Below are 23973 nucleotides of genomic sequence, written 5' to 3'. Positions count from 1 at the left end.
ACAGAGCTGTCCCCTGATGAAAGGAATTTTTTGCCAGTAGCAGAAGCTTCTTAAGCAAGATGAAATCTGGTTATGCTGGCAGAAAGCTCTTTCTACTGCAGGAAAACTTCACTGGCAACAGGATAGAGCTGATGGATATAACCTTACATCTGAAAGGTCCTTATCTATCCATTGAATGGGGTGAAATCTCATTTCAAGGGTCACTTTAAATACAAATTCCAAAAATATAAAGCAAGAATTGTGGGATGAAATCTATAAAGACAAATTATGCTGTGATTGGGACTCTGGCAATTCAGACTGGTTCATATCCATCATCTGTTGTTCCTACCTCAAAGTAATAAACAGTTTTGTGGCTAATCTCTCCTTTACAGAGTGGCTGTTGTTGAGGCAGTTTCTTTCCAGAGGCAGCCTCTCTCTTACACTTTGCTGATGAACCCCAGCGGTCTGTTCTGCATGGAGCAAAAGACCGGAGAGCTAAGTCTCACTCATACGGTAGACTACGAGAGCGAGCATCACCTTTACCATTTTTTAGTGAAAGCAGTGGAAGGGAAGAGCTTGCTCAGCAGTGTAACTGAGGTATAGTGAAGATTTTCCATTCTGTGCTTAATGACAATGGGCCAAACAATACAAATGACATTTTTCCTGAGTTGATTCTGGGTTCCCCTGGCCAGATCTCACCATCAATCCAATGTCAGCTGCTGGTAACTGATTCCTCAAATGCTACAGGGGCCTGATTTGGATCAGGATGGGGGTGGGTGGAAGGTGGGACATGCTTCAGGCTTTCATCCCATGCTGTTTTCCCAATCAGGAACAGATCCAGGAAGCATTATTTGCCCTGTTTGCAAATTAATAACTTGGGCAAAATATACAATTTCCTATGGATGGAGGGACAAATTGAACACATACAAAAAGCTGCCTTATAATGAATCAGGCCCTTGGTCCATCAAAGTCAGTATTGTCTACTCAGACCGGCAGCGGCTTTCCAGGGTCTCAGGCAGAGGTCTTTCACATCACCTACTTGCCTAGTCCCTTTAACTTGGGATGCCGGGGATTAAACCTGGGACCTTCTGCATGCCAAGCAGAGCTCTACCACTGATCCACGCCCCCTCCCCATGTTCTTAATATTCCTAAGCTAGCAGCCTAGAGGCCAGATCATCCTAGGCTATGTTGCCATTCCCAGATTTAGTTTGGGGTAGGAAAACTGGGTTCTGTTAGATTGGGACAAAGGAGGTAAGGATGAGTTGAAAAAGAAAGTGTTCTCTTTCTTTGAGCAAACCCTGTTGTTGTTAAGCTCTCCTTGGACAGAGTTGAGTGCTGAATCTCATGTCCCGTGCTCTGGCCCTGATACAGGCTCAAGTTCTGACAAGGAGAGAACAACTTGTGGCTGGAAGTGCATCCCTCCAGTCTGTTTAAAGAAGGGTGGGAAACGGAGGGCCAGCATGGTGTAGTGGTTAAGAGAGGTGGTATGGAGCAGTGGACTCTGATCTGGAGAACCGGGTTTGATTCCCCACTCCTCCACATGAGCGGCAGAACTGGATTTGTTTCCCCACTCCTACACATGAAGCCAGCTGAGTGACCTTGGGCTAGTCACAGCTCTCTTAGAGCTCTCTCAGCCTCACCTACCTCAGCCTCACCTAGGTGAGTGTAAACCGCTTTGATTCTTCCTTAAGTGGTAGAGAAAGTCGGCGTATAAAAACTAACTCTCCTTCTCCGAGTCAGAGAGCTGTTGGCTGTGGCAGTGTGACATGATGGTGGAAGAGGAAGATGAGGCATATCATCCAAGACTGGGATGGCAGCATGGAAGAATATATGTGGTACCCATGGATTACACGTCTCAAACAAACTACTTTTTTCTTTTAGAACAAATGTACATGTTTTCAGGCACTGGAAATCAATCACGGTCCCTTCATTTTCTGTTACTAGTGTGTATTTTGAATTGTGTGTTTTTCCCTTCTCTCTCTCTCTATGCCATGGAGGTCATAGTTCACATCACAGATGAAAACGACTGTTCTCCCGAATTTCAGCAGTCTATTTACAGTCAAGAAAATATTCTTGAATCAATCCCTGTAGGCACATCTTTATTGCAAGGTAGATATAGCATCTCCTGCTTAGTTTTGTTTATTGGAAAAGAACAAAGACAAATCTCTACGGAGACGAAACGAAGTACAAAAGTACTAGCGGTTATAACAATAAAAATAGATGTATTGTAAAATATACAGATACAATGCACCTTGTGTGAGTGTGTGTGTGTGTAAAGTGCCTTCAAGTCGCAGCCGACTTATGGCGACCCCTTTTGGGGGGTTCTCATGGCAAGAGGCTAACAGAGGTGGTTTGCCAGTGCCTTCCTCTGCACCGCAACCCTGGTATTCCTTGGTGGTCTCCCATCCAAATACTAACCAGGGCTGACCCTGCTTAGCTTCTGAGATCTAACGAGATCAGGCTAGCCTGGGCCATCCAGGTCAGGGCATAATGCACCTTAGCCTACATGAGAGTGACTGTAGAACATACTGTACACGTGATAATACAATTACAAAAATGCACAATCCAGTGCAAGCTTGTATACGCATAAATAATACTGGCACCAATCAGTCATATATTGAATCATATCCTAATAAGTAACACTTGTAAATACTCAATTATGGAACGCTAGCAGTACTTTATTTCGAAAAATGTGTGTATAGTTCGCAATATACCTATTTTTATCATTCCAATCTCTAGTGCTCTTGTTTTGTTTGCTTGCCTAGCCTTCCTTAAGATCCAGCCCCAGATATGGCAGCGTTCAAGTGGGCAGTAGAAGTCACTGCAGTCTTTAAAACTTGTCTTTTTGTGTCTCTCTTCCTCCCTATGCATCTGTCTGGCTTCCCCCTCTTTTTTATAACTTACATGGTCGTTTGTTTGTTTATTTTTAAAAACTGAAACAAGACTTACAAGACTGCTTTGGGGGTCAGGAAAAGCATTGCAGTTGTTACTAGAGGTGCCCGCCAGTCAATGCAGAAACTGACTGTGCAACTGTTTTATGTCCGCCCCATATTGGGAGAGCAAGAGAAGTCTGAATTAAACGCAGTGACGCCTCTTCCAAATACTGCTGCAGAAAAGTTTGGGGGTTACCGCACTTTGTATTCCCAGCGGCGTATTAAGAGTTTGAAAATGTTATAAAAAACATCGCTTTAAACGGGTTTTTGGATACCACGGCTTATAAATGGTTGGAAGACGTCTTCACAGCTAAAGGGGTCAAACAAAGTGCGAACAGTATTTTTTATAACATTTTCAAACTCTTAATACATTGCTGGGAATACAAGTGCGGTAACCCACTATGTCTTGACAGTTCTGTATAAGGTAAAGCTACCTGTACTTAATGAGGGTTGACTAGCCTTGTGCATCTAATATTGCAGTCAAGCCAATCTGTCTTAATTATTTTCTGTTTTCAAATGTTCCTGGCTCTAGTTCTTGCAACCGACTGTGACTCTGGCTCCAACTCTGAGGTCCTGTATTTTGTTCAAAGCGTGGATTTTTCTGTCACGCCTGAGGGAACCATTAGTTCCAACCAGCGATTGAACTTTGAACGAGAAAACCACATGTATGAATTGGTGGTCATTGCTGTCGACAGAGGGCATCCTCCTCAGACAGGCACCGCCTCGGTGCGCATTCGTATGGCAAATGTGAATGACGAAGCCCCAGTCTTCTCCCAGGCTGTGTAAGCAGAGTTTCCTCTTTTGCATAGATCTTTGCTCAACAGCATGTAACCCTCCTGCATGGCACATATGCTGCTGAGCAGCCTTACTATACTAATGGTACTTATTGGAGGCATGAGGATAGTTGATAGGGACTTGCCCCTAAAGTATTACATCTAAATTCGCCTGGTGTGCAAGTTCTTTAAGCTGTGCTTCACTTATTGGTTGTGAAATCTTTTTTTTAAAGCTACACCCACAGAAAAATTGTACTTTCTTTGTTAGGCCAGCTTCGGATACTGAGAGCCATTATGACATTTTATCGTTGGACTAGGATCTGGGAGACCCAGGTTCAAATTCCCACTCTGCCAAACAGCTTGCTCAGTGACCTTGGGCCAGCCTCTCTCATCTTAACCTATCCCGCAGGGTTGTTGTTACAATAAAATGAGGAATGGAGAGTCACGTATGCAGCTTTGTGCTCCTTGGAAGAAGGGGGTGATAAAAACACAAGTGAGAAAGCACAGGAGCATAAAGGAAGTTTGGTACATGCAGAACATGCTCAATGAACCATGGGAGTTCAAGTCATTTAAATGCAAGAGCTTGAAGCCACAGTGGGTGGGATCCGTCTGAGTATTTCCGTGGATGGAAGTGGGAGGGGGGAGGTGAGAAAGTCATACTCTGTGGGAGGAAATCCTTCCATCGGCAGAAAGATTCTGGTGGATCCAACCCAATATATTTAGAATATGTGCCACTGCTATATTTTTAATATCGATAGATGGCATTTGGGAGTATCACTTAGGAAATAGTTGTGCAATACACAACTAGATGGCCACTGGAAGGTGGGTGGCACAACACACTCTGGATTTTCACTTGGCCAGTCTAATTCCATTGTCTAGTCATGTTGCATGTTATTTCATACATAAAATTTCCAGTGATGTGGATAGGTTTAAGCATGGTTAGTCCCTTCAGTGTTGACCTCTAAATCATATAAGCATATGTTTCCTGCTGATCTGAGATATTAAGCTTAATTAAAAAGTTTGCTTAGGTTTGGATTCACTTCCATTCTTAAGAAACTAAAAAATAAAATTCTGTTTATCTAGAGTTAAATTAATGTCGTGCTGTCCATCTGATAACATAAAAGGTTTTCTTCACTCCAGGCTCTACTTGGAAAAATGTGCATGCAATTCTAGCAACATGCAGAGGGCATTTCAAATCACTTTTCTTACTTTACTGCTTGTTAAGTTAGAAAGGGGATTCAGGTCAATTTCATAATATTAAATAAAGTTACCTTTGTAACATTGATTCATGCTAGTAAATGTCATGCAATTCTTGATTTCTTCATCAGTTACAGAACTTTCCTCTCAGAAGATGCAGGCCCTGGGACTTTGGTAGCTGCTATCCAAGCAAAGGATCCTGACGGAGATGGAGTGTTGTATTTAATTGCCGGGGGTAACGAAGAAGGCAATTTTGAATTAGAGAGCCATAGAGGTAGGCCTCTTCCTCTACTCTGTCACATGCTCACTTGACTTGGTATATGCATTGGTGTACGTGCAGAAAATTTTTGCAACTTTGTACAGATTTTGCATGTCATGTGAATGATAGGCATGTTCTTTGAGCTATTTATGCATTGTGTTAATGTACTAGCAAGTAGTGACCTGCGTAGTTTTTCTTTTCCCTTGTAGCCATTCTGAAAGAGAAACCTTTTTTAATTCAAGGTCCCAAAATCATACTTTCTAGGGTTCCTAAAAATTCACTTGGATGTTTGTCCAGGTTGTAGCTTCCCATCTTAGTGCTAGAGTGCACAACCCAGGGAAATGGGCTCCTCTTCCCTAGGAAGGCCTTTCCTCCCAAGATACTGCCATGTTAAGCTGTGTAGGCTACAAGAGATCAGCTTGTATTCAGTTTTTGGCCATGTAGGGCAGATTTACAACGGCATCTCAGTTTCCCCCTGTTTTTCAGTGTGCATTTGATTATGGCCTATGTGTCAAGTAATAAAAATCTTACAGTGATATGCCACACTTTCCGTTCACCTTGCAGTTCCCTGCCGTCACATAAAAAAGAATTGTACCTTTTGTGGAGTGGCATTGCATAATTCTCGGCCTCATGCTGATGGAGAAATTTGTACCCAACTTGAAGGGAGTCCTAGCCAAAGAGTAATATGCAGTGTCAGACTTTATTCTAAAAAATATATTTAATTTGGTTAACCAGGTCCGCTCCTTAGGTCTCCTGAGAAATGCTGGGCAGTGGCCCAGAACAAAGAAATGCTGGCACCGTTATAGTATTGATGACATCATCACGATTAACATATAGCCAATGATACATATTGATTACATATGTCAGCCAAACAAAAATCACCCCACCTCCTGCCAAATAGAATGACATCTCCTTCCCTGGAGCTGGTAATCAAAAGACCTCCTTCTAATGGGGAGAAGGGAGTGAAAACTTGTCAGGATGTTCCAAGAAATACTTTGTAACCCTTCAAGGATATATTGCCCTGTTAGAATATCAAAAGGGGTACAATCAGCTGACATTCTGGCATCTCTACAGATAACTCTGATGCCAGGAAGAAACTAGATCAAAAGGGTTAAAGGTAAAGGTAGTCCCCTGTGCAAGCACCATGTCATTACTGACCCATACGGTGACGTCACATCATGATGTTTACTAGGTAGACTTTGCTTATGGGATGGTTTGCCATTGCCTTCCCCAGTTGTCTACACTTTACCCTCAGCAAAGCTGAGTACTCACTTTACTGACTTTGGAAGGATGAAAGTCTGAGTCAACCTTGAGCCAGCTACCTGAAACCGACTTCCATTGGGATCGAACTTACGTCATGAGCAGAGCTTGGACCGCAGTACTGCAACTTATCACTCTGCGTCGCGGGGCTCGTCTCAGGTCAAAAGGAACTGGGATATAATAAAATTGCAGGTCAGAGCTAGGGCACAGTTCACATTCACAAAGCTAACATTTGTTTAATTCACTGTAATCAAAATTAATATTTAAAAGGATACAGAGAAATAATTAAACAGGATTTCAACTTCAACACAAAATACTGAATCAAGCCTCACCTCCCAATCCTCTGGTTATATCTCTGTACCTTGCAATAGAGCAATTTGGCATTTTTGTTGTTGGTCATTAATTTCACTTTTCCTTCCCTCCTAAATCCAGGGATCCTCAGACTCCGCAGAAACCCTCTGCCTAGACTGAAAGGCCCACAATATGTTTTGAATGTCTCTGCTATAGATGACAATTCCTCTGGGGGACCCAGATCTCTCAGTAGCTTTGCAGAGGTGGTTGTAGGAATTAATGACATTAACAACAACAAGCCTGTTTTCAGAGAGGTAAGCTGACAGACCACAAGTTTTCGTACTTTGCAGTTAAATTGTTCATAATGTTTTTGATTGGTTGGTAGGGGATACGGTGCTGTGTTCCTTGACTGGAAAGGTGAAATTGTATAGCTTTGGCCAACCTCAGGTGGTCTTTAGGGAAAATAATAATATATGCCAAATAGGGTTGCCAGGTCCCTCTTTGCCACTGGCGGGAGATTTTGTGGGCAGAGCCTGAGAAGGGCGGGGTTTGGGGAGGGGAAGGACTTCAATGCAATAGAGTCCAATTGCCAAAGCAGTTATTTTCTCCAGGGGGACTGATCTCTTATTGGCTGGAGATCTCCAGCTAGTACCTGGAGGTTAGCAACCCTAATGCCAGACTCTATTGCTTTGAAGTATTTACTTATCTCTCCTATTTGCTTTGTACTGGAACTAATTTGGAGTCCAACAGCGCCATCCTGAACAGAGTCACACCCTTCTAAGCCCCATGACTTCAGTGGGCTTAGAAGGGGGTAACTGCTTAAGGTTGCACTGTAAAGCATGGATACAAATATCAGTTGATGTGTAATTTCTGTGGCTGTTCCCTGTGATTAGCTAATGATTTCTCTTGCAGTGTGCTTACTACAGTGACAGCACCTGGGTGTTGGAAAACCAGCCCCCAGGTACATACGTCCTGCGGGTGGAAGCCTTCGATGCAGACCTGGGATTGAATGGGGAGGTGAAGTATGGCCTCATGCACAGGGATGGAGTTTCACCAGGTTTCAGCATAGATCCTGACTCAGGTAGAAACAGCCACACTTGATCGATCTAGTGCAGCAGTTTGTTTCTTAGAGTAGTCATGTTGTACTGAACCAGAAAGGATTAATGGTTGTTATTGCCATCTTGCAGTTATGGGTGGGGGGCTGAGGCCAAGAAAAAGTGACTTGCCTGAGGCCACTGAGTGAATGTGTGGCTGGAGTAAGATTGAAGTGAAGGCCTTGTGGATTACCATCCATTCTCCTAGCCACTCTGGTACACCAACTAATGGAAGACTTGTAATTCCAACTGTTCTTCCTCAGGGTTCTTTAACAGACATTTGTCGTGCTTTCTATATTTTGTCACATTTTTGCCTGAAATTTGGGAACTTCAGTAAGTTCTTGTCTGCTTCTAAGCTGTTAAGACACAGAAAGAAAAGAAACCGAGGAATGAAAGGGGAAAGAAGCCCTTTTTTGTAACTATGAATTTGCAAGGGAAAAGCTTTTCGTAAACCTGAACAGTGTGGGGAAGAAGCAGAAGAAGAGTTGGTTTTTATATGCCGACTTTCTCTACCACTTAAGAAAGAATCAAACTGGCTTACAATCACCTTCCCCTCCCTACAACAGACACCCTGTGAGGTAGGTGGGGCTGAGAGAGAGTGACTAGCCCAAGGTCACCCAGTTGGCTTCATGTGCAGGAGTGGGAAAACAAACCCGGTTCACCAGATTAGCCTCCACTGCTCATGTGGAGGAGTGGGGAATCAAACCCGGGGTTCAGTAAGTGGGGTTCAGTATGTTTGGCTTATGAAAAGGGTGGTGAAAACCAGAGACGGTTCAGCTGTCTCCTTTCATGATGTTGCTTCTGTTTAGGGGTGATCACTACAACTCGCAGTTTTGATCGAGAAAAGCAGAAGGAGTTTGCTCTCTCTGTGACAGCGACCGATCAAGCTCAAGATCCACTGATTGGTGTGTGTCAGATCACTGTTTCCATCGCTGACGTGAATGACAATGATCCGAAGTTTGAGACTAACCGCTACCAATGTGAGTAGGCATGACCTGTTGGTGTAGTCTGACTGTGAGAGTCCATGTAGGTTTGCTACTTCACTTGGTGGCAGGTCGCTCCTCTCTCTGCCTGTGGTTTCAAGGCCACATAGAATCAAGACAACCCTCCAGCCTGCTAGCTTTGTATTCACGTGGATCCTGGGAAACTAGGCATTGTTTTTCCAGCATCCCAAGGGAACTGCCATGGGATGGGGGACCATGGGAAAAATCTGTGTGTGTTGTACTGCTGGTGGTTGATTGGATACAACCACTCATGAACAATTTCAGTCAGCAACATGGCACCATAATTCTTACCCCGTAATACCATGTGTGCTGAGAACAATCTCTGTACTTATCTAGACTTCCTTCGTGAAGACACCCCGGTGGGAACAAGCTTTCTCCATGCTGCAGCTCACGACGATGACCAAGGGGTAAATGCTGCCATCACATATTCCTTACTACGGCAGGAGCCTGAGTACTTCCAAATTAACCCCACCACTGGCTGGATATATGTGAATCGCTTAGTCTCCCAGGTACACCAAGCTTTTGGCTGCTGTCTGTCCATTTCATCTACTTTTGCAGTCTGTTCTCACAAATTAATGTTCAGGTTTTAGGGTGAATGGCTGTGGCAAATTTCTTTTGCAGACATTCCAGATAAATAGATCCATCATAGCCATGGATGGAGGGAACCGGAGCAGCAGCGCAGAGCTGACTGTCACTGTTACTAATGTACTTAATCAATTGCCGCAGTGGGAGAAAAATGCATACTGGGTAACAATCCCAGAGAATACCATCCGTGACACCAAAATAGTGGTACGCTTTGATTTTTAATACCTTATGAATATTCATTTTGGGACTAGTTATCCTGAACTATTCTTCACCTTTTCCATGTGTCTTTCCATATGTATGGGAACATGGCTATGATTGCATACGCTGTAAGCATGCTCCTTTTTGCCACTAGACTCAACAAGCTGAGTGGTTAGGGCAGGAAAAATGCAATTGCTCCCTCCCCCAATAGCTGTAAATTTGACAAATTGGAATATCTTTTTCTCTTTCCTCTGAGTCCGTGCTGAAATCAGTATGCTATAAGGGAATAATATGATTTCCAGTTACAGTAATATTCCCCAGCGTGATTCTGTAGCTGGATACATGGTCCCATAGTATTATGATAAAGGATCTGTGCATATTTGCACCATTCTGCCTTGCCGTGCATGGGTTCAACATGAAGCATCTCACTTGGATGGTCTATTAATATGTTGCTACCCTGTCTTTCTTCCTAACATTGCAGCCTATAACAATTACATATAGTCATGAAACAAAAAAACATTAATATGCAAAGTGCATAGATGTAGTACCATTTACTAAAACTGGTTTAGAAAGCGTTGACATTACTTCCTGGAGGCTGGTTGACAAAGGTGTGCCTTCAGCTTGCTTTCAGAAGTTCAACTAAGAACTTGCTTCGTGGTCTTGATGGGGAGAACATTTAACACACCCTAGCAGTTCCTGTCCCTGGGCTGTTTCCATTCTGGGACACATTGCATACATCACTTAAATACATCTCTACATAATCACTGCCCTTTCGTTTCCAGACTGTCAAAGCTACATCCCTTCTTGGTGATCCAAGGATTACGTATAACCTTGAGGAGGGTCAGGTTCCAGAGACCAACATGCCCGTTCGCTTCTACCTCAAACCAAACCGAGCAGATGGGTCTGCTTCACTTTTGGTTGCTGAACCACTGGACTTTGAGACGACAAAATTTTTCACGCTAAGAATTAAGGCTCAGAATGTAGCTGTGATTCCCTTAGCATCTTTCGCCACTGTTTGTGTTAACTTAACAGGTCAGTTACCTTTGCAGGCAATAGGTTGTTACTGGCTGTACTTACTTATGTATTGTGGGATTACAGAAATATATAAAATACAAAACTGGATTACATCTGACAGTTTAAAGACTGGATGGTCACTAAACCTACCCAAATATATCTAGTATATCTAGGGAGCCAGCATGGTGTAGTGGTTAAGAGTGGTGGTTTGGAGTGGTAGACTCTGATCTGGAGAACCAGGGTTGATTCCCCACCCCTCCACATGAGCAGTGGATGCTATGCTGGTGAACTGGATTTGTTTCCCCAATCCTACACATGAAGCCAGCTGGGTGACCTTGGGCTAGTCACAGCTCTCTCAGCCTCACTTACCTCACAGGGTGTCTGTTGTGGGGAGGGGAAGGGAAGGGAAGGTGATTGTAAGCCGGTTTGATTCTTCCTTAAGCGATAAAGTTGGCATATAAAAACCAACTCTTCTAGTAATATTATTTTAAAATATTAATTTTGTTTTTAATGAAAAGAGTCTAGAGTATAATTTTAAATAGATTTGTTTTCCTTACATAGTTGCAGCATATACAGAATCTTGATAATCTTTTCCCTTTTGGAGTAAAAAATGTTACTGCAAGTGTACTGCCTGGCCTGACCCAACCAAGTGACATTTATGTCATATCCAGCCCTCGTAACAATTGAGTTCAACACCCCTGTCATAATCCCTCAGAATTATGGCCTATGTTTCAACAACTCTTATGTCTGACAAAGTGAGCTTTGATTCACAAAAGCTTATACCTTGGAAATGTTATTAGTCTTTAAGGTGCTACAAGCTATTGGCTGTGGCATAAAGCAGTAGGTGTGTGTATGTGTGGAGGGTGACATAGTGAAAGGAAGTTAGTTACAAAAAAAAGTCTTGTTACTGAATGCATGAGTGGTCATAAAAGAAGGCTCACAAATGTTGACAGCATAGGGAACTATATTCCACACACCTGAAAACAATATAGCACTAGTAAAACATTGCCTTATTAGATTAAAACAACAATATTTGAAGCCCTGACCTGTGTGGCCCAGGCTAGCCCAGCCTCATTTTGGAAACTAAGTAGGGTCGATCCAGTTTACTACTTGGATGGGACACCACCACGTAAGTCAAGGGTTGCTACGAAGAGACAGACCACCTCTGTTCAACTCTTGCCTTTAAAATCCTACAGGGTCACCATAGGTTGGCTGCAGCCTGATGGCATAACAACAACATTTGAAGTCAAGACTGCTCAAGACTACTCAATATGCCTTTTTGTTCTGCAGATGTGAACGATAACGTTCCATTCTTCACATCCGGTACTTATGAAGCTTCTGTACCTGAAGGATCAGTTATTGGGAGCTCTGTCGTGCAGGTTGTAGCTACTGATCTGGACTCTGGACTCCATGGAGAGGTTTGCCCCCCCTTTTTTTAAAAAAACCAAAACTTCACTGTAAGTAAGAAGCTGCAGGCACTTGCTGCTGCTCCAGTTTCATTTCAGATGCTGTGTATATAGCCCTGAGCCCCAATGGCAAGTCTCTCTGCCTCTGTGTCCCCATCTGTAAATAGGGGGCAATAATGCTGGCCTGTCTTTGGGCTGTTTTGAACATGGATGACATAAGGATTGAAAAACAACATAACCTTATTTGGAGTATTCTTCAACCGCAGGTGCGCTATGTAATACTGAAGGACCCCAGTGAAGATTACCAGTACTTCACCATTGACCCCAAGGTGGGAGTGATTTCCACCCAAGCATCTTTTGATAGAGAGAAGAGAGGATCATATTTGATTGAAGTCCAGTCTTGTGATTCTTCGGACTCCGCCAGGCCCGGTATCTATGGGCAGCCCAACACAGGTAACTGTAAGGGCTTTAAAAACCATGGGCTGGGGATGAAAAGCTGAGAAATGTTTAAGCAGCTATATGCAGATTGAATCAAAGGAAGAATCTATTGGATATGTAATCAGTATCTGAAGTAAAGCATTGGGCTGAATCTTCAGAGCAAACATTTTCACTTATCTCAAAGAACTGATGTTAATGCCAAGTTCCCAGAGGAAGGGGTTGCTACTTGGTTTATTCTGCCAGTCTTGGCAAAGTCTCTTGATGCAGGAAAGCAAGGTCATACTGGGTGAGCACCTTCTGCTCCTCAGTCCCTTTGGTAAGAAGAGCCTCCTCTTGTGAAAAAAGGGCTTAGAATTATGTAGTGAGGTTGCCATATCCAGAAGCCATTGAATTAAATAATCTGCGGTTTCTTCTTTCAGATACAGCATATGTGCGGATTTTTATTAGTGATGTAAATGACAATGCTCCCGCTTTCCCACATTCAGTGTATGAAATTAATGTAGATGAAGACAAGGATGTTGGGTATGTTGTTTTGACAGCCACAGCAAATGATAAAGATGAAGGTATGAATATGCAGCTCTTTGTACGTTGTACAGTCTTGGCAGAAGCATCTCTTGTAAGCTAATGAAGTCCTCTCAGTTTTATAACTGAAAGAAGACTTTGAGATATAATATGGTTGACCTAGAAGTTATTTTTGTGAAGTATTCCATACACTTTAGTCTCTTGTTCTGTTTTCCCTCTGTAAAACACAAATTTTTATTCATTTATATTTATTTAAAACTTTTTAACCACACTTTTCCAATGTTGGTTATTGAAGGCAGCTTGGTCAAGTTTTTTTAAAGGCTTTATTAAAATGAGATCATCTTAGTCTATTTTACACTAGCCCAGCTAGAAAGAAAGGAGAACAATGATATTATTTATTGCAGTGATTATGAGGCTTTTCTCAGATTCAGACTTTGGTGTGACAGAGCCACGCCCACTTTGCTTCAAGTCCTAATATAGAAAAAAAGACAGGTACCTATGTTGTGCCTGTCTTTTTCCCCTTCTACTGAGACTTAAAGCACCCCAGTTTTTATGAGGAGGCATTTTTTATTGGGGTAATGGCATGGGGGGGGGAGTTAGACCTCCCTTTCCCTGGTGTTATAGCTCTGATCCAAACCATGACTGATTTTTGTGGCCACATTACACATCAGGAGATCTTATCACAGATACAGGCTCATGCAAATACTTGGCCTATGGATTCCTCTTCAGAGTTCTTGCTGTGTGTATTTTGTCTTTTGGAAATAGGCATGTGATCCTCCTGCATGTTTTTCCCCCTTGTGTTTTTGAGAACTGTGAAACATACATTGGGATTAGCCCTGGTGCTCTGGGAACTCATTAATGCCTAACCAGGTAAGATGGTGGAAACCATGTGTTCTTCCTGTTCAGGATCAAATGCCAAGCTAAGATACCAGATTACTTCAGGGAATGTGCGAGGAGATTTTGATGTGGAACCAGAATCCGGAGCCATCTTGATTGCTCAAGGTCTAGACTATGAGGAAGAGCAGCATTATGAGCTTCAGTTGGTAGCTTCTGATGGAAAATGGGAGAACCATACTCTAGTAATCATCAATGTAATGAATAAGAATGATGAAGCCCCCATCTTCGCTCAGAACGAATATCACAGCAGTATCTTAGAGGAACTTTCTGATCTTCCCGTAGTTGTTTTACAGGTAAGGCATTTTCATTTACTTATTATTATACTTGTAACTCACCATCTTCAAATGGACGAATGGTTCTGATGTGATGAAAAACCATGGTTATCTTCTTTGAGTGGATTCTTTAAGCACCTTCCCCTTGTTCATGCCTAACTAATTATTTATTTCCACTTTTCCAGCAGCCCATAGTTTGCTATTACTTTTCATCCAGCAAACTATGGCTTGAGCATTCCCTGCAAACCAAATGGTGACTAAACCACTATTGGGAACCAGGGTTTGCAGGGACATTGCAAATCATAGTTTTCTGGTTCAGGTGTAACAGTAAACAATGTGTTGCTGCAAAAGAGTAAATAATTAACTGGGTGCTTGGTTGGAGTGCCCAACTTGAAGATACTCGAGGATTCTTTACATAGCAAACGATGGGTTGATTTTATGTTTGAAACCTGCCAAATTCAGGGTATTGTACATCAGTTTCCCATGTTGTTTTTTCCCAGAAACCTTGTTACCATTATAATATACTACTCCAAAATTACCTAGAGAGCAAGGATTTTTTCTTATTACCAAACATTTTAATCTCTCCCCTATTTTTTGTTCATTCTAACAATTTAGCAGTAATAACTTGAAGAACCATTCTGAAAGATTAGTGTTCGTTTTGTTAACATCTAAGCAACAATTCACGTTCTAAAAAAAAATTTCCCAAGGAAAATTGGTTTGGTTTGTGTCTCAATAATCTGGCCCAGGAGCCCAAGTACTGGACTTAGTATTTGCTTCCATTCTTTGCAAGGTTTTTTAAAACTGATTCCAGTTTTGGGGGACAGTTTACTTGCTATTCTGGTGCTGTAAAATGAGGATACATACTGATTTCACAGAAATTTGACAAAAGCTGAATACTTGGAAAGTGTTTTAGAAGAGAAGCAGGAAAGGGAGGAACTGTTGAACAATTAACAACAAGAAATCCATGGCCCTTAACAATGCTTTTCTAGCATTGTGGTTCTGCTTTGGACTTTGCCTTTACTTCCTTTGCTTCTGAACACATGAAGCTGCCTTATATTGAATCAGACCCTTGGCCCATCAAAATGAGTATTATCTACTCAGACTGGCAGCAGCTCTCGAGGGTGTCAGGCAGAGGTCTTTCATATCACCTACCTGGTCCTTACTGGAGATGCCGGGGATTGAACCTGGGACCTTCTGCATGCCAAGCAGATGCTCTGCCACTGAGCCACAGCCCCTCTGAAAGAGGCTTGATGTTTTATTTCGCCTGTGTGCCAACCACTCTAGAATAGAAAGTCTATTCCACACACTTTGTGCTTCTTTTCAGGTTTCCGCTATTGACCCTGATCAGGAAGCTAATCAGAGCGCTCTTCGCTATTCCCTGCATGGACAAGGTGCCCAAAGTGAGTTCAGTATCGATGAGTATACAGGGGAAGTCACTGCGAACGAGAAGTTAGACCGAGAAAAGCAATCTGTGTGGCGCTTCCTAGTCCTTGCCACAGATGAAGATGGTGAGGGTCTAACTGGCTTTGCTGATGTCATCATAGACGTGACGGATGTGAATGACAACGCCCCTCTTTTCCTTTGCATCTCTGATGGTTGTTTTATGGGGCAAATCTCTGAAGATTCTCCAGCAGACTCCACGGTAATGGAGATGTCAGCAATTGACCTTGATGATCCCAGAGCTGGGAAGAATGCTGTGTTAACCTACAGCATTACTCAGAACGTCCAAAATGAGATTAACCTCAACTTGTTCTCAATTAGTCCAGTTACAGGCACCATTTACACTGTGTTGGGATCCTTAGATAGGGAGAAAGAAAGCAAATACCTGGTGGTGGTTGAAGCCAAAGATGGAGGCGGTCTTACTGGAACAGGGACTGCCACTATTTTGGTGACAGACATAAATGATCACGCTCCAGCTTTTACACAAAAGATTTACACGGCCTTCGTCTCTGAAGATGCAAGCCTTAATGCTGAAGTCATTGAGCTGTCAGCTATCGATAGAGATGACGGAGAAAACAGCATGGTGACTTTCAGTATTGTCGGTGGAGATGACGACCACAGGTTCTTTATTGAGTCTGACAGAGCAGATAAGCGTGGTATTATCCGACTAAGGAAACGGGTGGACTTTGAGAAGCCTCATGAACGGGTGTTTAACTTGATGGTGAAAGCTGAGGACCTGGATTTCTTTTGCATTGCTTACTGTGTCATCTATGTGGAGGACTCCAATGACCATCCTCCTATGTTTTATCCCCAGTTTTATGAAGTAGCAGGGCTGGCTGAAGATGTTCCCATTGGGACTAAAGTTGTGCAGGTTATTGCTGTTGATCTAGATTCTGGGCTGAACGGAAGGTTCTCCTATCGCCTGTTAAGCAAGTCAGACCCAAGAGGTCAGTTTTCGGTGGCCAGTGATGGCTGGGTGATAGTGGCCGGATTGCTAGATTATGAGGCCGTGGCACAGTACCAGCTTGTGGTCATCGCCACGGATATGGGACAGCCTACCATGAGTGGCAGTGCCAAGGTCCTTGTGGCTCTTCTGGACGTAAATGATAACGGACCAGAGTTTGATGCTCCGTACAGCCCAGTAGTTTGGGAAAACACGCCATCTCCTCAGGTTGTCCAAATGAATGAAACTTCGACATTGTTATATGCGAAAGACCGAGACAGCCCGTCTAATGGGGCCCCTTTCTCCTTTCACTTACTGAGCGACATTGGCAGCGTGGCCTACTTTAACTTGCAGGACTTCAACAACGGAAGTGCGATGCTGACTGCGCTACATACCTTTGACAGAGAAGAGCACAAGGTTTTTTACCTGCCAATTCTGATTGCCGACAGCGGCAACCCACCTATGAGCTCAACCAACACGTTGATGGTTAATATCGGAGACCGAAACGACCATCCTCATGCTGCTGGCTCCATGGAATGCCTCATTTTCAGTTTCAATGGTAAGCTGACGGTGGTGAAGCTTGCTTGGTTGAACTGGTAGGGCTAACTCATGTTATTGAGGCCGCTGTACAAGCATGAACAGAAATTCATGGTGCAGAATTTCAACTTGTCTGAATTTAGCACATTTTTTATTCTCCTTAAAAACAAGTTTTTAACCCTTGTTTCTGGAGGTAAGCTTGAATATGTATAGACATTGCCTGCCCAAATCTCTCATATGGATCCAGTGTTTCCTGTGCATAAGGTGTAAGCATCCTCCTGTGCACATGAGACAGATCACTGATTTTATACCCTCCAAAAAGCTGCTACCTGAGGATTAGAGAATCCTGAGCAATGTGTGATTGCATTGATTTCCAGTTGCCTACTCTCTTGTGCCTCCTTTGCTGAGAAGGGCTACATTCCTTAAAGCCAATGCCAACTAATGTATGCAAATTTTGCGTACTGCACTCAGATACCTAAACATCACTCTTCTAGGTATATATGGCAAGATGAATTCTCTTGGCTCAGAAGTACGACACATAGCTTGAGAAGCAGGTGTCAGGGTACAGGTGTTAACTTTCTCCCTAATATCTTGCATGCTATCAGTGGCAAGGTGTGTTTATGGAAGAGCTGAAGAAACAAATATCACCCAATAACAAAATGGTGAAATATTTACATTCTTGTTTTTTCTGTTATTTTAGGTATGCTACCCACAACCGTATTAGGTCAGATTTATGCACCAGATAAAGACGATTGGGATCATAAAACATACCACTTTGAAGGAAAAGGACCCAGGTAAATTTTATTTTCAAAATGGATTCTGAAGGTGAGTATGAGAAATAGGTAACTATTCTTAGACGAATGCAGTATAGGACACATCATTCTGGTATGTACTTAACCACACAAAACTGCAGATTGCACTGCTTCCCCCCTTCCCAGTGCAGACCCCCACTTTAGCTTTGATCCTATTTCTGAGGTCTGCTATTCCCAGCCTAGCGAAAAAAATTGAGGGAGCTTAGTGCACTGCAGAAGGGAGACCGAAAGAAAGAGAGAAAGAAAGAAAGAGAAAGAAAAAAGACCTACTTTGCAAAATCCGTGGATAGTTGAACACACATCTCTGTATGTTGCTGCTTTTTCTTCCTTCACATCTGCCCACCTCCATGAGAAACTTTAATGCACATCCTTACAGGAAAGTTTATGCTCTGACTCTTACGAGCTGCTTTCTAGTCCAGCAGGAAGCTAAATGCTGAGAATCACAAAGCTGTGTGAATACCTGTACCCCGGTATCCTTGTTTCCCGAAAGACATCTGATGATCAAAAGCGAAGCTTGAATTCCCCTTACTCGTAAATGACTGCATCTGTAAGATGGGTGTATTAGAGTTTTACTGGGTAACTTATAGCAGTTGCAAAAAACTGGATTGAAAAGTACTACAAGATAGAAAAAGACTGGAGGTCTGTCTGTGGCTGTTTTCTTGCAGTATAGTAATTAATAAAACCAAGGCAGTGCCAACATGATAAACCACCAAGCAGAGAGCTGCTTAGGATGTGTACCTTGATGAGATTGGGAAGCTTTGGCTTGTTGCTGTCTTGCTGGCATAAAGGCAAATTTATAGACATGGGGTTTACTCTAACAAGGAATGAACAACCAGAAATAAATGCAAATCAAAGTCAGTGGGTCAGCATAGCAGCAAAGTAGCACACATGCAACATGCAGTGTGTCAGGGAGCAACAGAAAGCGTTGCACGAATTCACCACAAATTTGATTGAACTGTAACATGAATTTTGAAAGTGGAAGATGTGTTGTTTCTTCCTAGGTATTTTGTCCTCAATGTCAACTCTGGCTTACTCAGTATAAAAAAAGGAACTCCCCCAGGAACGTATAACATAAGAGTGAAAGTTACAGATGGCGTCTGGCCTGATGTGATCTCTACTGTAAAGGTGGTTGTGAAGGAAATCAAAGAAGAAGCTGCTCGCAATGCAGGATCTCTCCAGATCAGAGGTAAAAGATGTCGAGTTCATTAACACCATGAGCAATGCTGTTGTATTGTATCCAGTCTATTTACTTATTTAGCATATTTGTAGCCTCAAGGCATATTACAGAGAACAGAAAAAGAAAAAAGTGTGCAGGACATTGAATGGATGATGCAGTAGGACTAGGAATACAAAATTCAGTGCCTATACTGATGCATTTACAGGGCAGCCCCAGGAACGCCATAGAAGCTCCCAAAAATGCTGGGGGTGGGGATTGAACAAGTTGCTTTCCATGTCAGGGGAGGGGGGAACCTTATGGAAGGAGCCTGAGATAATAAAACTGGGCATTTGCATTTGGTCAGCTATGGTATAGGTAGAGCACACATGTGCTTGCACATTCTGTTCCTTCCCACTTCCATCACCTTAGGAATGGAAATTTATATTAATAGGTATCACTGCAGAAGATTTTGTATATCAGTCGTCTGAGAGTGAAAGTATGTACAACCAAATGAAGAAGATGTTTTCTGAAGTCATACCAGCCCAGCTTGAAAATGTCCACATCTTCAGTGTCATGAACAGTCCAGATGAAATACGAGGAGTTGACGTGTGGTTTGCAGTTCATGGCTTATCCTACTACAAAGCAGAAAAACTCAATGGCAATGTCGCTGCAGCCAAAGCACGGGTATGCCTTTTTTCCTTCCCTTTTTTCCCCATTCAAAATAATTGGCCGCTACCATTGCCATAAGAGGCAGTGTTCCCAGAAGAGCTGTTTTGTTCCCTTGGGCAGAAATGGTCACTGGGCTATTAAACAGGCAAACACCCATCCAGCAGTTCATTCATACTAAAAAAAAATTATGGCTTTTGTTCACATTACACACAAAGCTTCACAGCCAAGTTTTCATTCTGTTTATTTTTTAAATTTTATTTTAAGAAAATTGTTTCGGGAACCGTTTTGATGGAAGATGTAGGGTTTGCTGAATCTCTTCCCTGCCTGTTCTTTATCAATTTTGTCTTCCTTGCAGTGGTCCAAATGGTTTGCTCCTCCCAGGGGGGACACCAAGCAGCCTGGGGAAAATGTCCCAGTTTGGAAATAGCAGATGGGGAAATGGCTAAACATTCCTTCTCTGCACTACTTCTCTGCAAAATCTCCGCCCTTCCCAGTGCTGATTTGATTGTTTGTTGTTAACATGCACTTAATGTGTAGTTATACCCTTAGGGCAGGGATGGGGAACGTCCAGCCCGGGGGCTGTATGCGGCCCTCGAGGACATTTTCAATGGCCCTCGGGAGCTCCAGGGCCCAGCCGCGGAGGAGCAGCACAGCACAGCCCTCCCCGAGGGTGTTCCTGGGGCCACGGCGCCCTTTGGACCTCCTCTCGTCGACTGTTGGTCGGCGAGGGGAGGGGGGAGAGGCCGGTGGTTCCCGGAGGCGGTACATGTGTGCGGGAGCCGATCAGGCTTGGAGGGCCGTTTGTGGACTTGGGTGGAGGGGTGGGAGGGTGTGGAGGCTGGGGCCCGGTCGCACTGGGCTGCATGTGCTGGCGTGTGTGTGTGTTGGGGAAGGCGGGGACCCTGGGGCCCGGTTGAGTGGGGCCGGCGGGTGTGTGTGTGTGGGGGGGAAGGCTTTTCTCTCTTTTTCTGTCACTCTTTCTCCCCCTCCCTCGTCTCTTTCTTTGTCTGTCTCCTTCCGTCCTTTTCTCCCCCTCCATTTCTCTGTTTTCCTTCCTCCCTCCCTTACTTCCTGAGGATTGGCTGCGGTCTGCGCCCCCCTGGGGCCTCATTTGCTCGGGGCCCACCGCTGGCTGCCCTCCCGCCTGGGAGGGAGGGGGGAGCAGGGGTGCCCTCCAGGCCTTCTCTGCGTGGCCTCCCCTGTGGTTGTCAACCTCCAGGTGGTGGCTGGACACCTGGCAACCCTAGCCTCTTCCCCCCCCCTGCGCCGGGAGATCTACACCTGGTTATGGCCCCCGAACGATGTTATAAATGAGCAAATGGCCCTTGGCAAGAAAAAGGTTCCCCACACCTGCCTTAGGGACTACTCCTTGAATTTAAATGATGGTTTCTCTTACAACTGCATGCATTCAAGTTCAGAGACAACCCTAGTAAAGACAATGAACACATGAAGCTCCCTTACACTGAATCAGACCCTTGGTCCATCAAAGTCAATATTGTCTACTCAGACAGGCAGCGGCTCTCCAGGGTCTCAGGCAGGGGTCTTTCGCATCACCTACTTGCCTAGTCCCTTTAACTGGAGATGCCAGGGATTGAACCTGGGACCTTCTGCATGCCAAGCAGATGCTCTACAAACTGAACCACAGCCCCTCCCCTAAAACAAAAGTATTGTTTTTGTATTTGGAATTATCATTCATGCTCCCATAGTCTTCAGTCTGACATTGCTGTTCCGGATGTCATGTGAGTGTTTAAAGGTTAAGGTCCCCTGTGCAAGCACCGGGTCATTCCTGACCCATGGGGTGACGTCACATACCGATGTTTCCTAGGCAGACTTTATTTGCGGGGTGATTTGCCAGTGCCTTCCCCAGTCATCTTCCCTTTGCCCTCAGCAAGCTGGGTACTCATTTTACTGACCTCGGAAGAATGGAAGGCTGAGTCAACCTTGAGCCACCTACCTGACACCGACTTCCATCGGGACAGAACTCAGTTTGTGAGCAAAGCTTTGGTCTGCAGTGTGAGTGTTTAGGTTATTTAAAATACATATTGAAAAGCAGACACTGAAACTACAGATCTTACCCACAGCTGGAGACTGTTTTGAATATCAACATCAGCCAAGTAGGCATAGATGAGTGTTTGGCTGCAAACTGCTCTCATAGCACTGGATGCATCAGCAGGAATGAATTCAGTCCTCTTCCCACAATAACATCTTCTGGAAGTGTTTTGTTGGCCTCTGTGACAGTGACGAACAGCTTCCAGTGTACCTGTGAAGCTCGGGAGAGGAAGCACCGATCCTGTTCCAACTACCAGATAAATCCGTGTCTCAATGGTGGTACCTGTATGGACACAGACCAGGGTTACAGGTTAGTAAATTGGGTCATGATGGTTCAGATCATTCCTAAAATAGAAAGTCAAAGAAACGTAGAAGCAGTCGTAATAATTTGTTAGTGCCTGTACAATACCTTAGAGTGTGCCAAGTAGTTAACGTTCAGTCTCAGTAATCTTTACAGCAGATATTGTAAGGTTGATCAGTATTCCTGTTGCCCATATTGTTAGGGCCAGCGTGGTGTAGTGGTTAAGAACGGTGGTTGGGAGTGGGGGACTCTGATCTGGAGAACTGGGTTTGATTCCCTGCTCCTCCACATGAGCGGTGGATGCCAATCTGGTGAACTGGATTTGTTTCCCCACTCCTCCACATGAAGCCAGCTGGGTGACCTTGGGCTAGTCACAGCTCTCTTAGAGCTCTCAGCCCCACCTATCTCACAGGGTGTCTGTTGTGGGGAGGGGAAGGGAAGGTGATTGAATGCTGGTTTGATTCTTCCTTAAGTGGTAGAGAAAGTCAGCATATAAAAACCAAATCTTCCTCCTCCTCCTCCTCCTTCTTTGAGAAATGGTGGCTTGCCAAAGAGCTGTTCAGTGAGTTCATGGCTGAGTTTAGAGCCAACAATACTATGCTACACAAGCATTAACTGGTGCATATTTTTGTAGATGTGCACCGTTAGCTGCAAACTGCTCTGTTAGTGCTGGATGTATCCACAATAATGAATCCAGTCTTCTCACAATGTCTTCTTCTGGGAGTGTTTGCTGGCCCTCTGTTACAGTATAACCTGGTTAGGTTATATTGTTTTGAATTCAGGGTGGTCTAAGAGGGGAAAGCGCCCCTTGTCCACACTCGCTAAAAGAAGGGTGGGAGAAAGAATCATAGAACTATAGAGTTGGAAGTGTCCACCAGGGTCATCTAGTCAAACCCCCTGTGCAATGCAGGAATTTCACAACTACCTCCCCACACACACACCCAGTGACCCCTTCTCCATGCCCAGAAGATGGCCAAGATGCCCTCCCTCTCATGAACTGCCTAAGGTCATAGAATCAGCATTGCTGACAGATGGCCATCTAGCCTCTGCTTAGAAACCTCCAGGGAAGGAGCGCTTTGCCTGCAGCCAGGCCTGCTCCACTATGACTCCTCTGGGTGCTGCCATCCTGGTATCAACGGCCCATCTCACCATTGGGCTGGCCCAGCCCAGGGCATGCCATCAACCCCAGGAAAAGTCCAGGTAGCCATAGTGGCCAGTATTCCCCTGCATACCAATATGTGGTGATGGCTGCCAACTTGGAAGGCTTTAAGAGGGGACATGTTCATGGAGAAAAGGGGTATTCATGGCTACTAGTTAAAATGGTTATGTCATGATGCATACCTGTTCTCTCCAGGATCAGAGGAGCATGCCTATTATATTAGGTGCCTTGGAACACAGGCATGATAATACTGCTGCAGTCGTCCTGTTTGTGGGTTTCCTAGAGGCACCTGGTTGGCCACTGTGTGAACAGACTGCTGGACTAGATGGGCCTTGGTCTGATCCAGCAGGACTTTTTTAATGTGCTTATACATGCATTAAGAGATGCTCACAGGTGGCCAATGGCTACTGTGCTGCCTCATGCAATACAGGCGACAAATGCATTCTTCAAAGACATGTATGCGCAGCAGGGAACTCTGCCCATTCACCATCCATCCCCCTTTCATGTCTTTTCAAAGCCATTTATATGCGCTTCTTAAATTGCAGTTTTAGTGTATATGTTGCATGTACTTGCTAAAAATAAATGCATCATGTGAAGTGGCCTTTAAGCTTGTCATATTCTTCCAGACAGCTACATGGCAACGCAGGACTATGTAAAGTGGTGTCCGTATTCCTTTGTTTAAGGTATAACCATGCTCAATGCCACCAGTTGACACTTTGCCATAACTTTTCATCACCCCATTCCTTTGCTGATTGGTGATTAAAACATGAAGTGTAGCGGCTACA

The 23973-nt window shown here is 44.0% G+C and overlaps 1 protein-coding gene across 1 annotated transcript in view; it reads left to right on the top strand.

Moving 5' to 3' along the window:
* The window catches only part of LOC130482071 (neural-cadherin-like), a 56655-nt gene that overhangs the window by 17367 nt on the left and 15315 nt on the right, over positions 1 to 23973 (top strand). The window contains 19 exon segments of the mRNA XM_056854886.1: positions 372 to 576; positions 1977 to 2088; positions 3445 to 3694; positions 5014 to 5156; positions 6834 to 7006; positions 7605 to 7773; positions 8596 to 8766; positions 9127 to 9299; positions 9412 to 9579; positions 10356 to 10605; positions 11878 to 12005; positions 12260 to 12446; positions 12851 to 12994; positions 13860 to 14143; positions 15447 to 17064; positions 17743 to 17836; positions 18856 to 19040; positions 19462 to 19694; positions 21761 to 22038. Of these exon segments, the coding sequence (XP_056710864.1) occupies positions 372 to 576; positions 1977 to 2088; positions 3445 to 3694; positions 5014 to 5156; positions 6834 to 7006; positions 7605 to 7773; positions 8596 to 8766; positions 9127 to 9299; positions 9412 to 9579; positions 10356 to 10605; positions 11878 to 12005; positions 12260 to 12446; positions 12851 to 12994; positions 13860 to 14143; positions 15447 to 17064; positions 17743 to 17836; positions 18856 to 19040; positions 19462 to 19694; positions 21761 to 22038 (4965 nt within the window).

The sequence above is a fragment of the Euleptes europaea genome, chromosome 8, assembly GCF_029931775.1.
Source record: "Euleptes europaea isolate rEulEur1 chromosome 8, rEulEur1.hap1, whole genome shotgun sequence".
NCBI classification, from domain to species: Eukaryota; Metazoa; Chordata; class Lepidosauria; order Squamata; family Sphaerodactylidae; genus Euleptes; species Euleptes europaea.
This window is presented reverse-complemented; position numbering and strand designations above follow the sequence as displayed.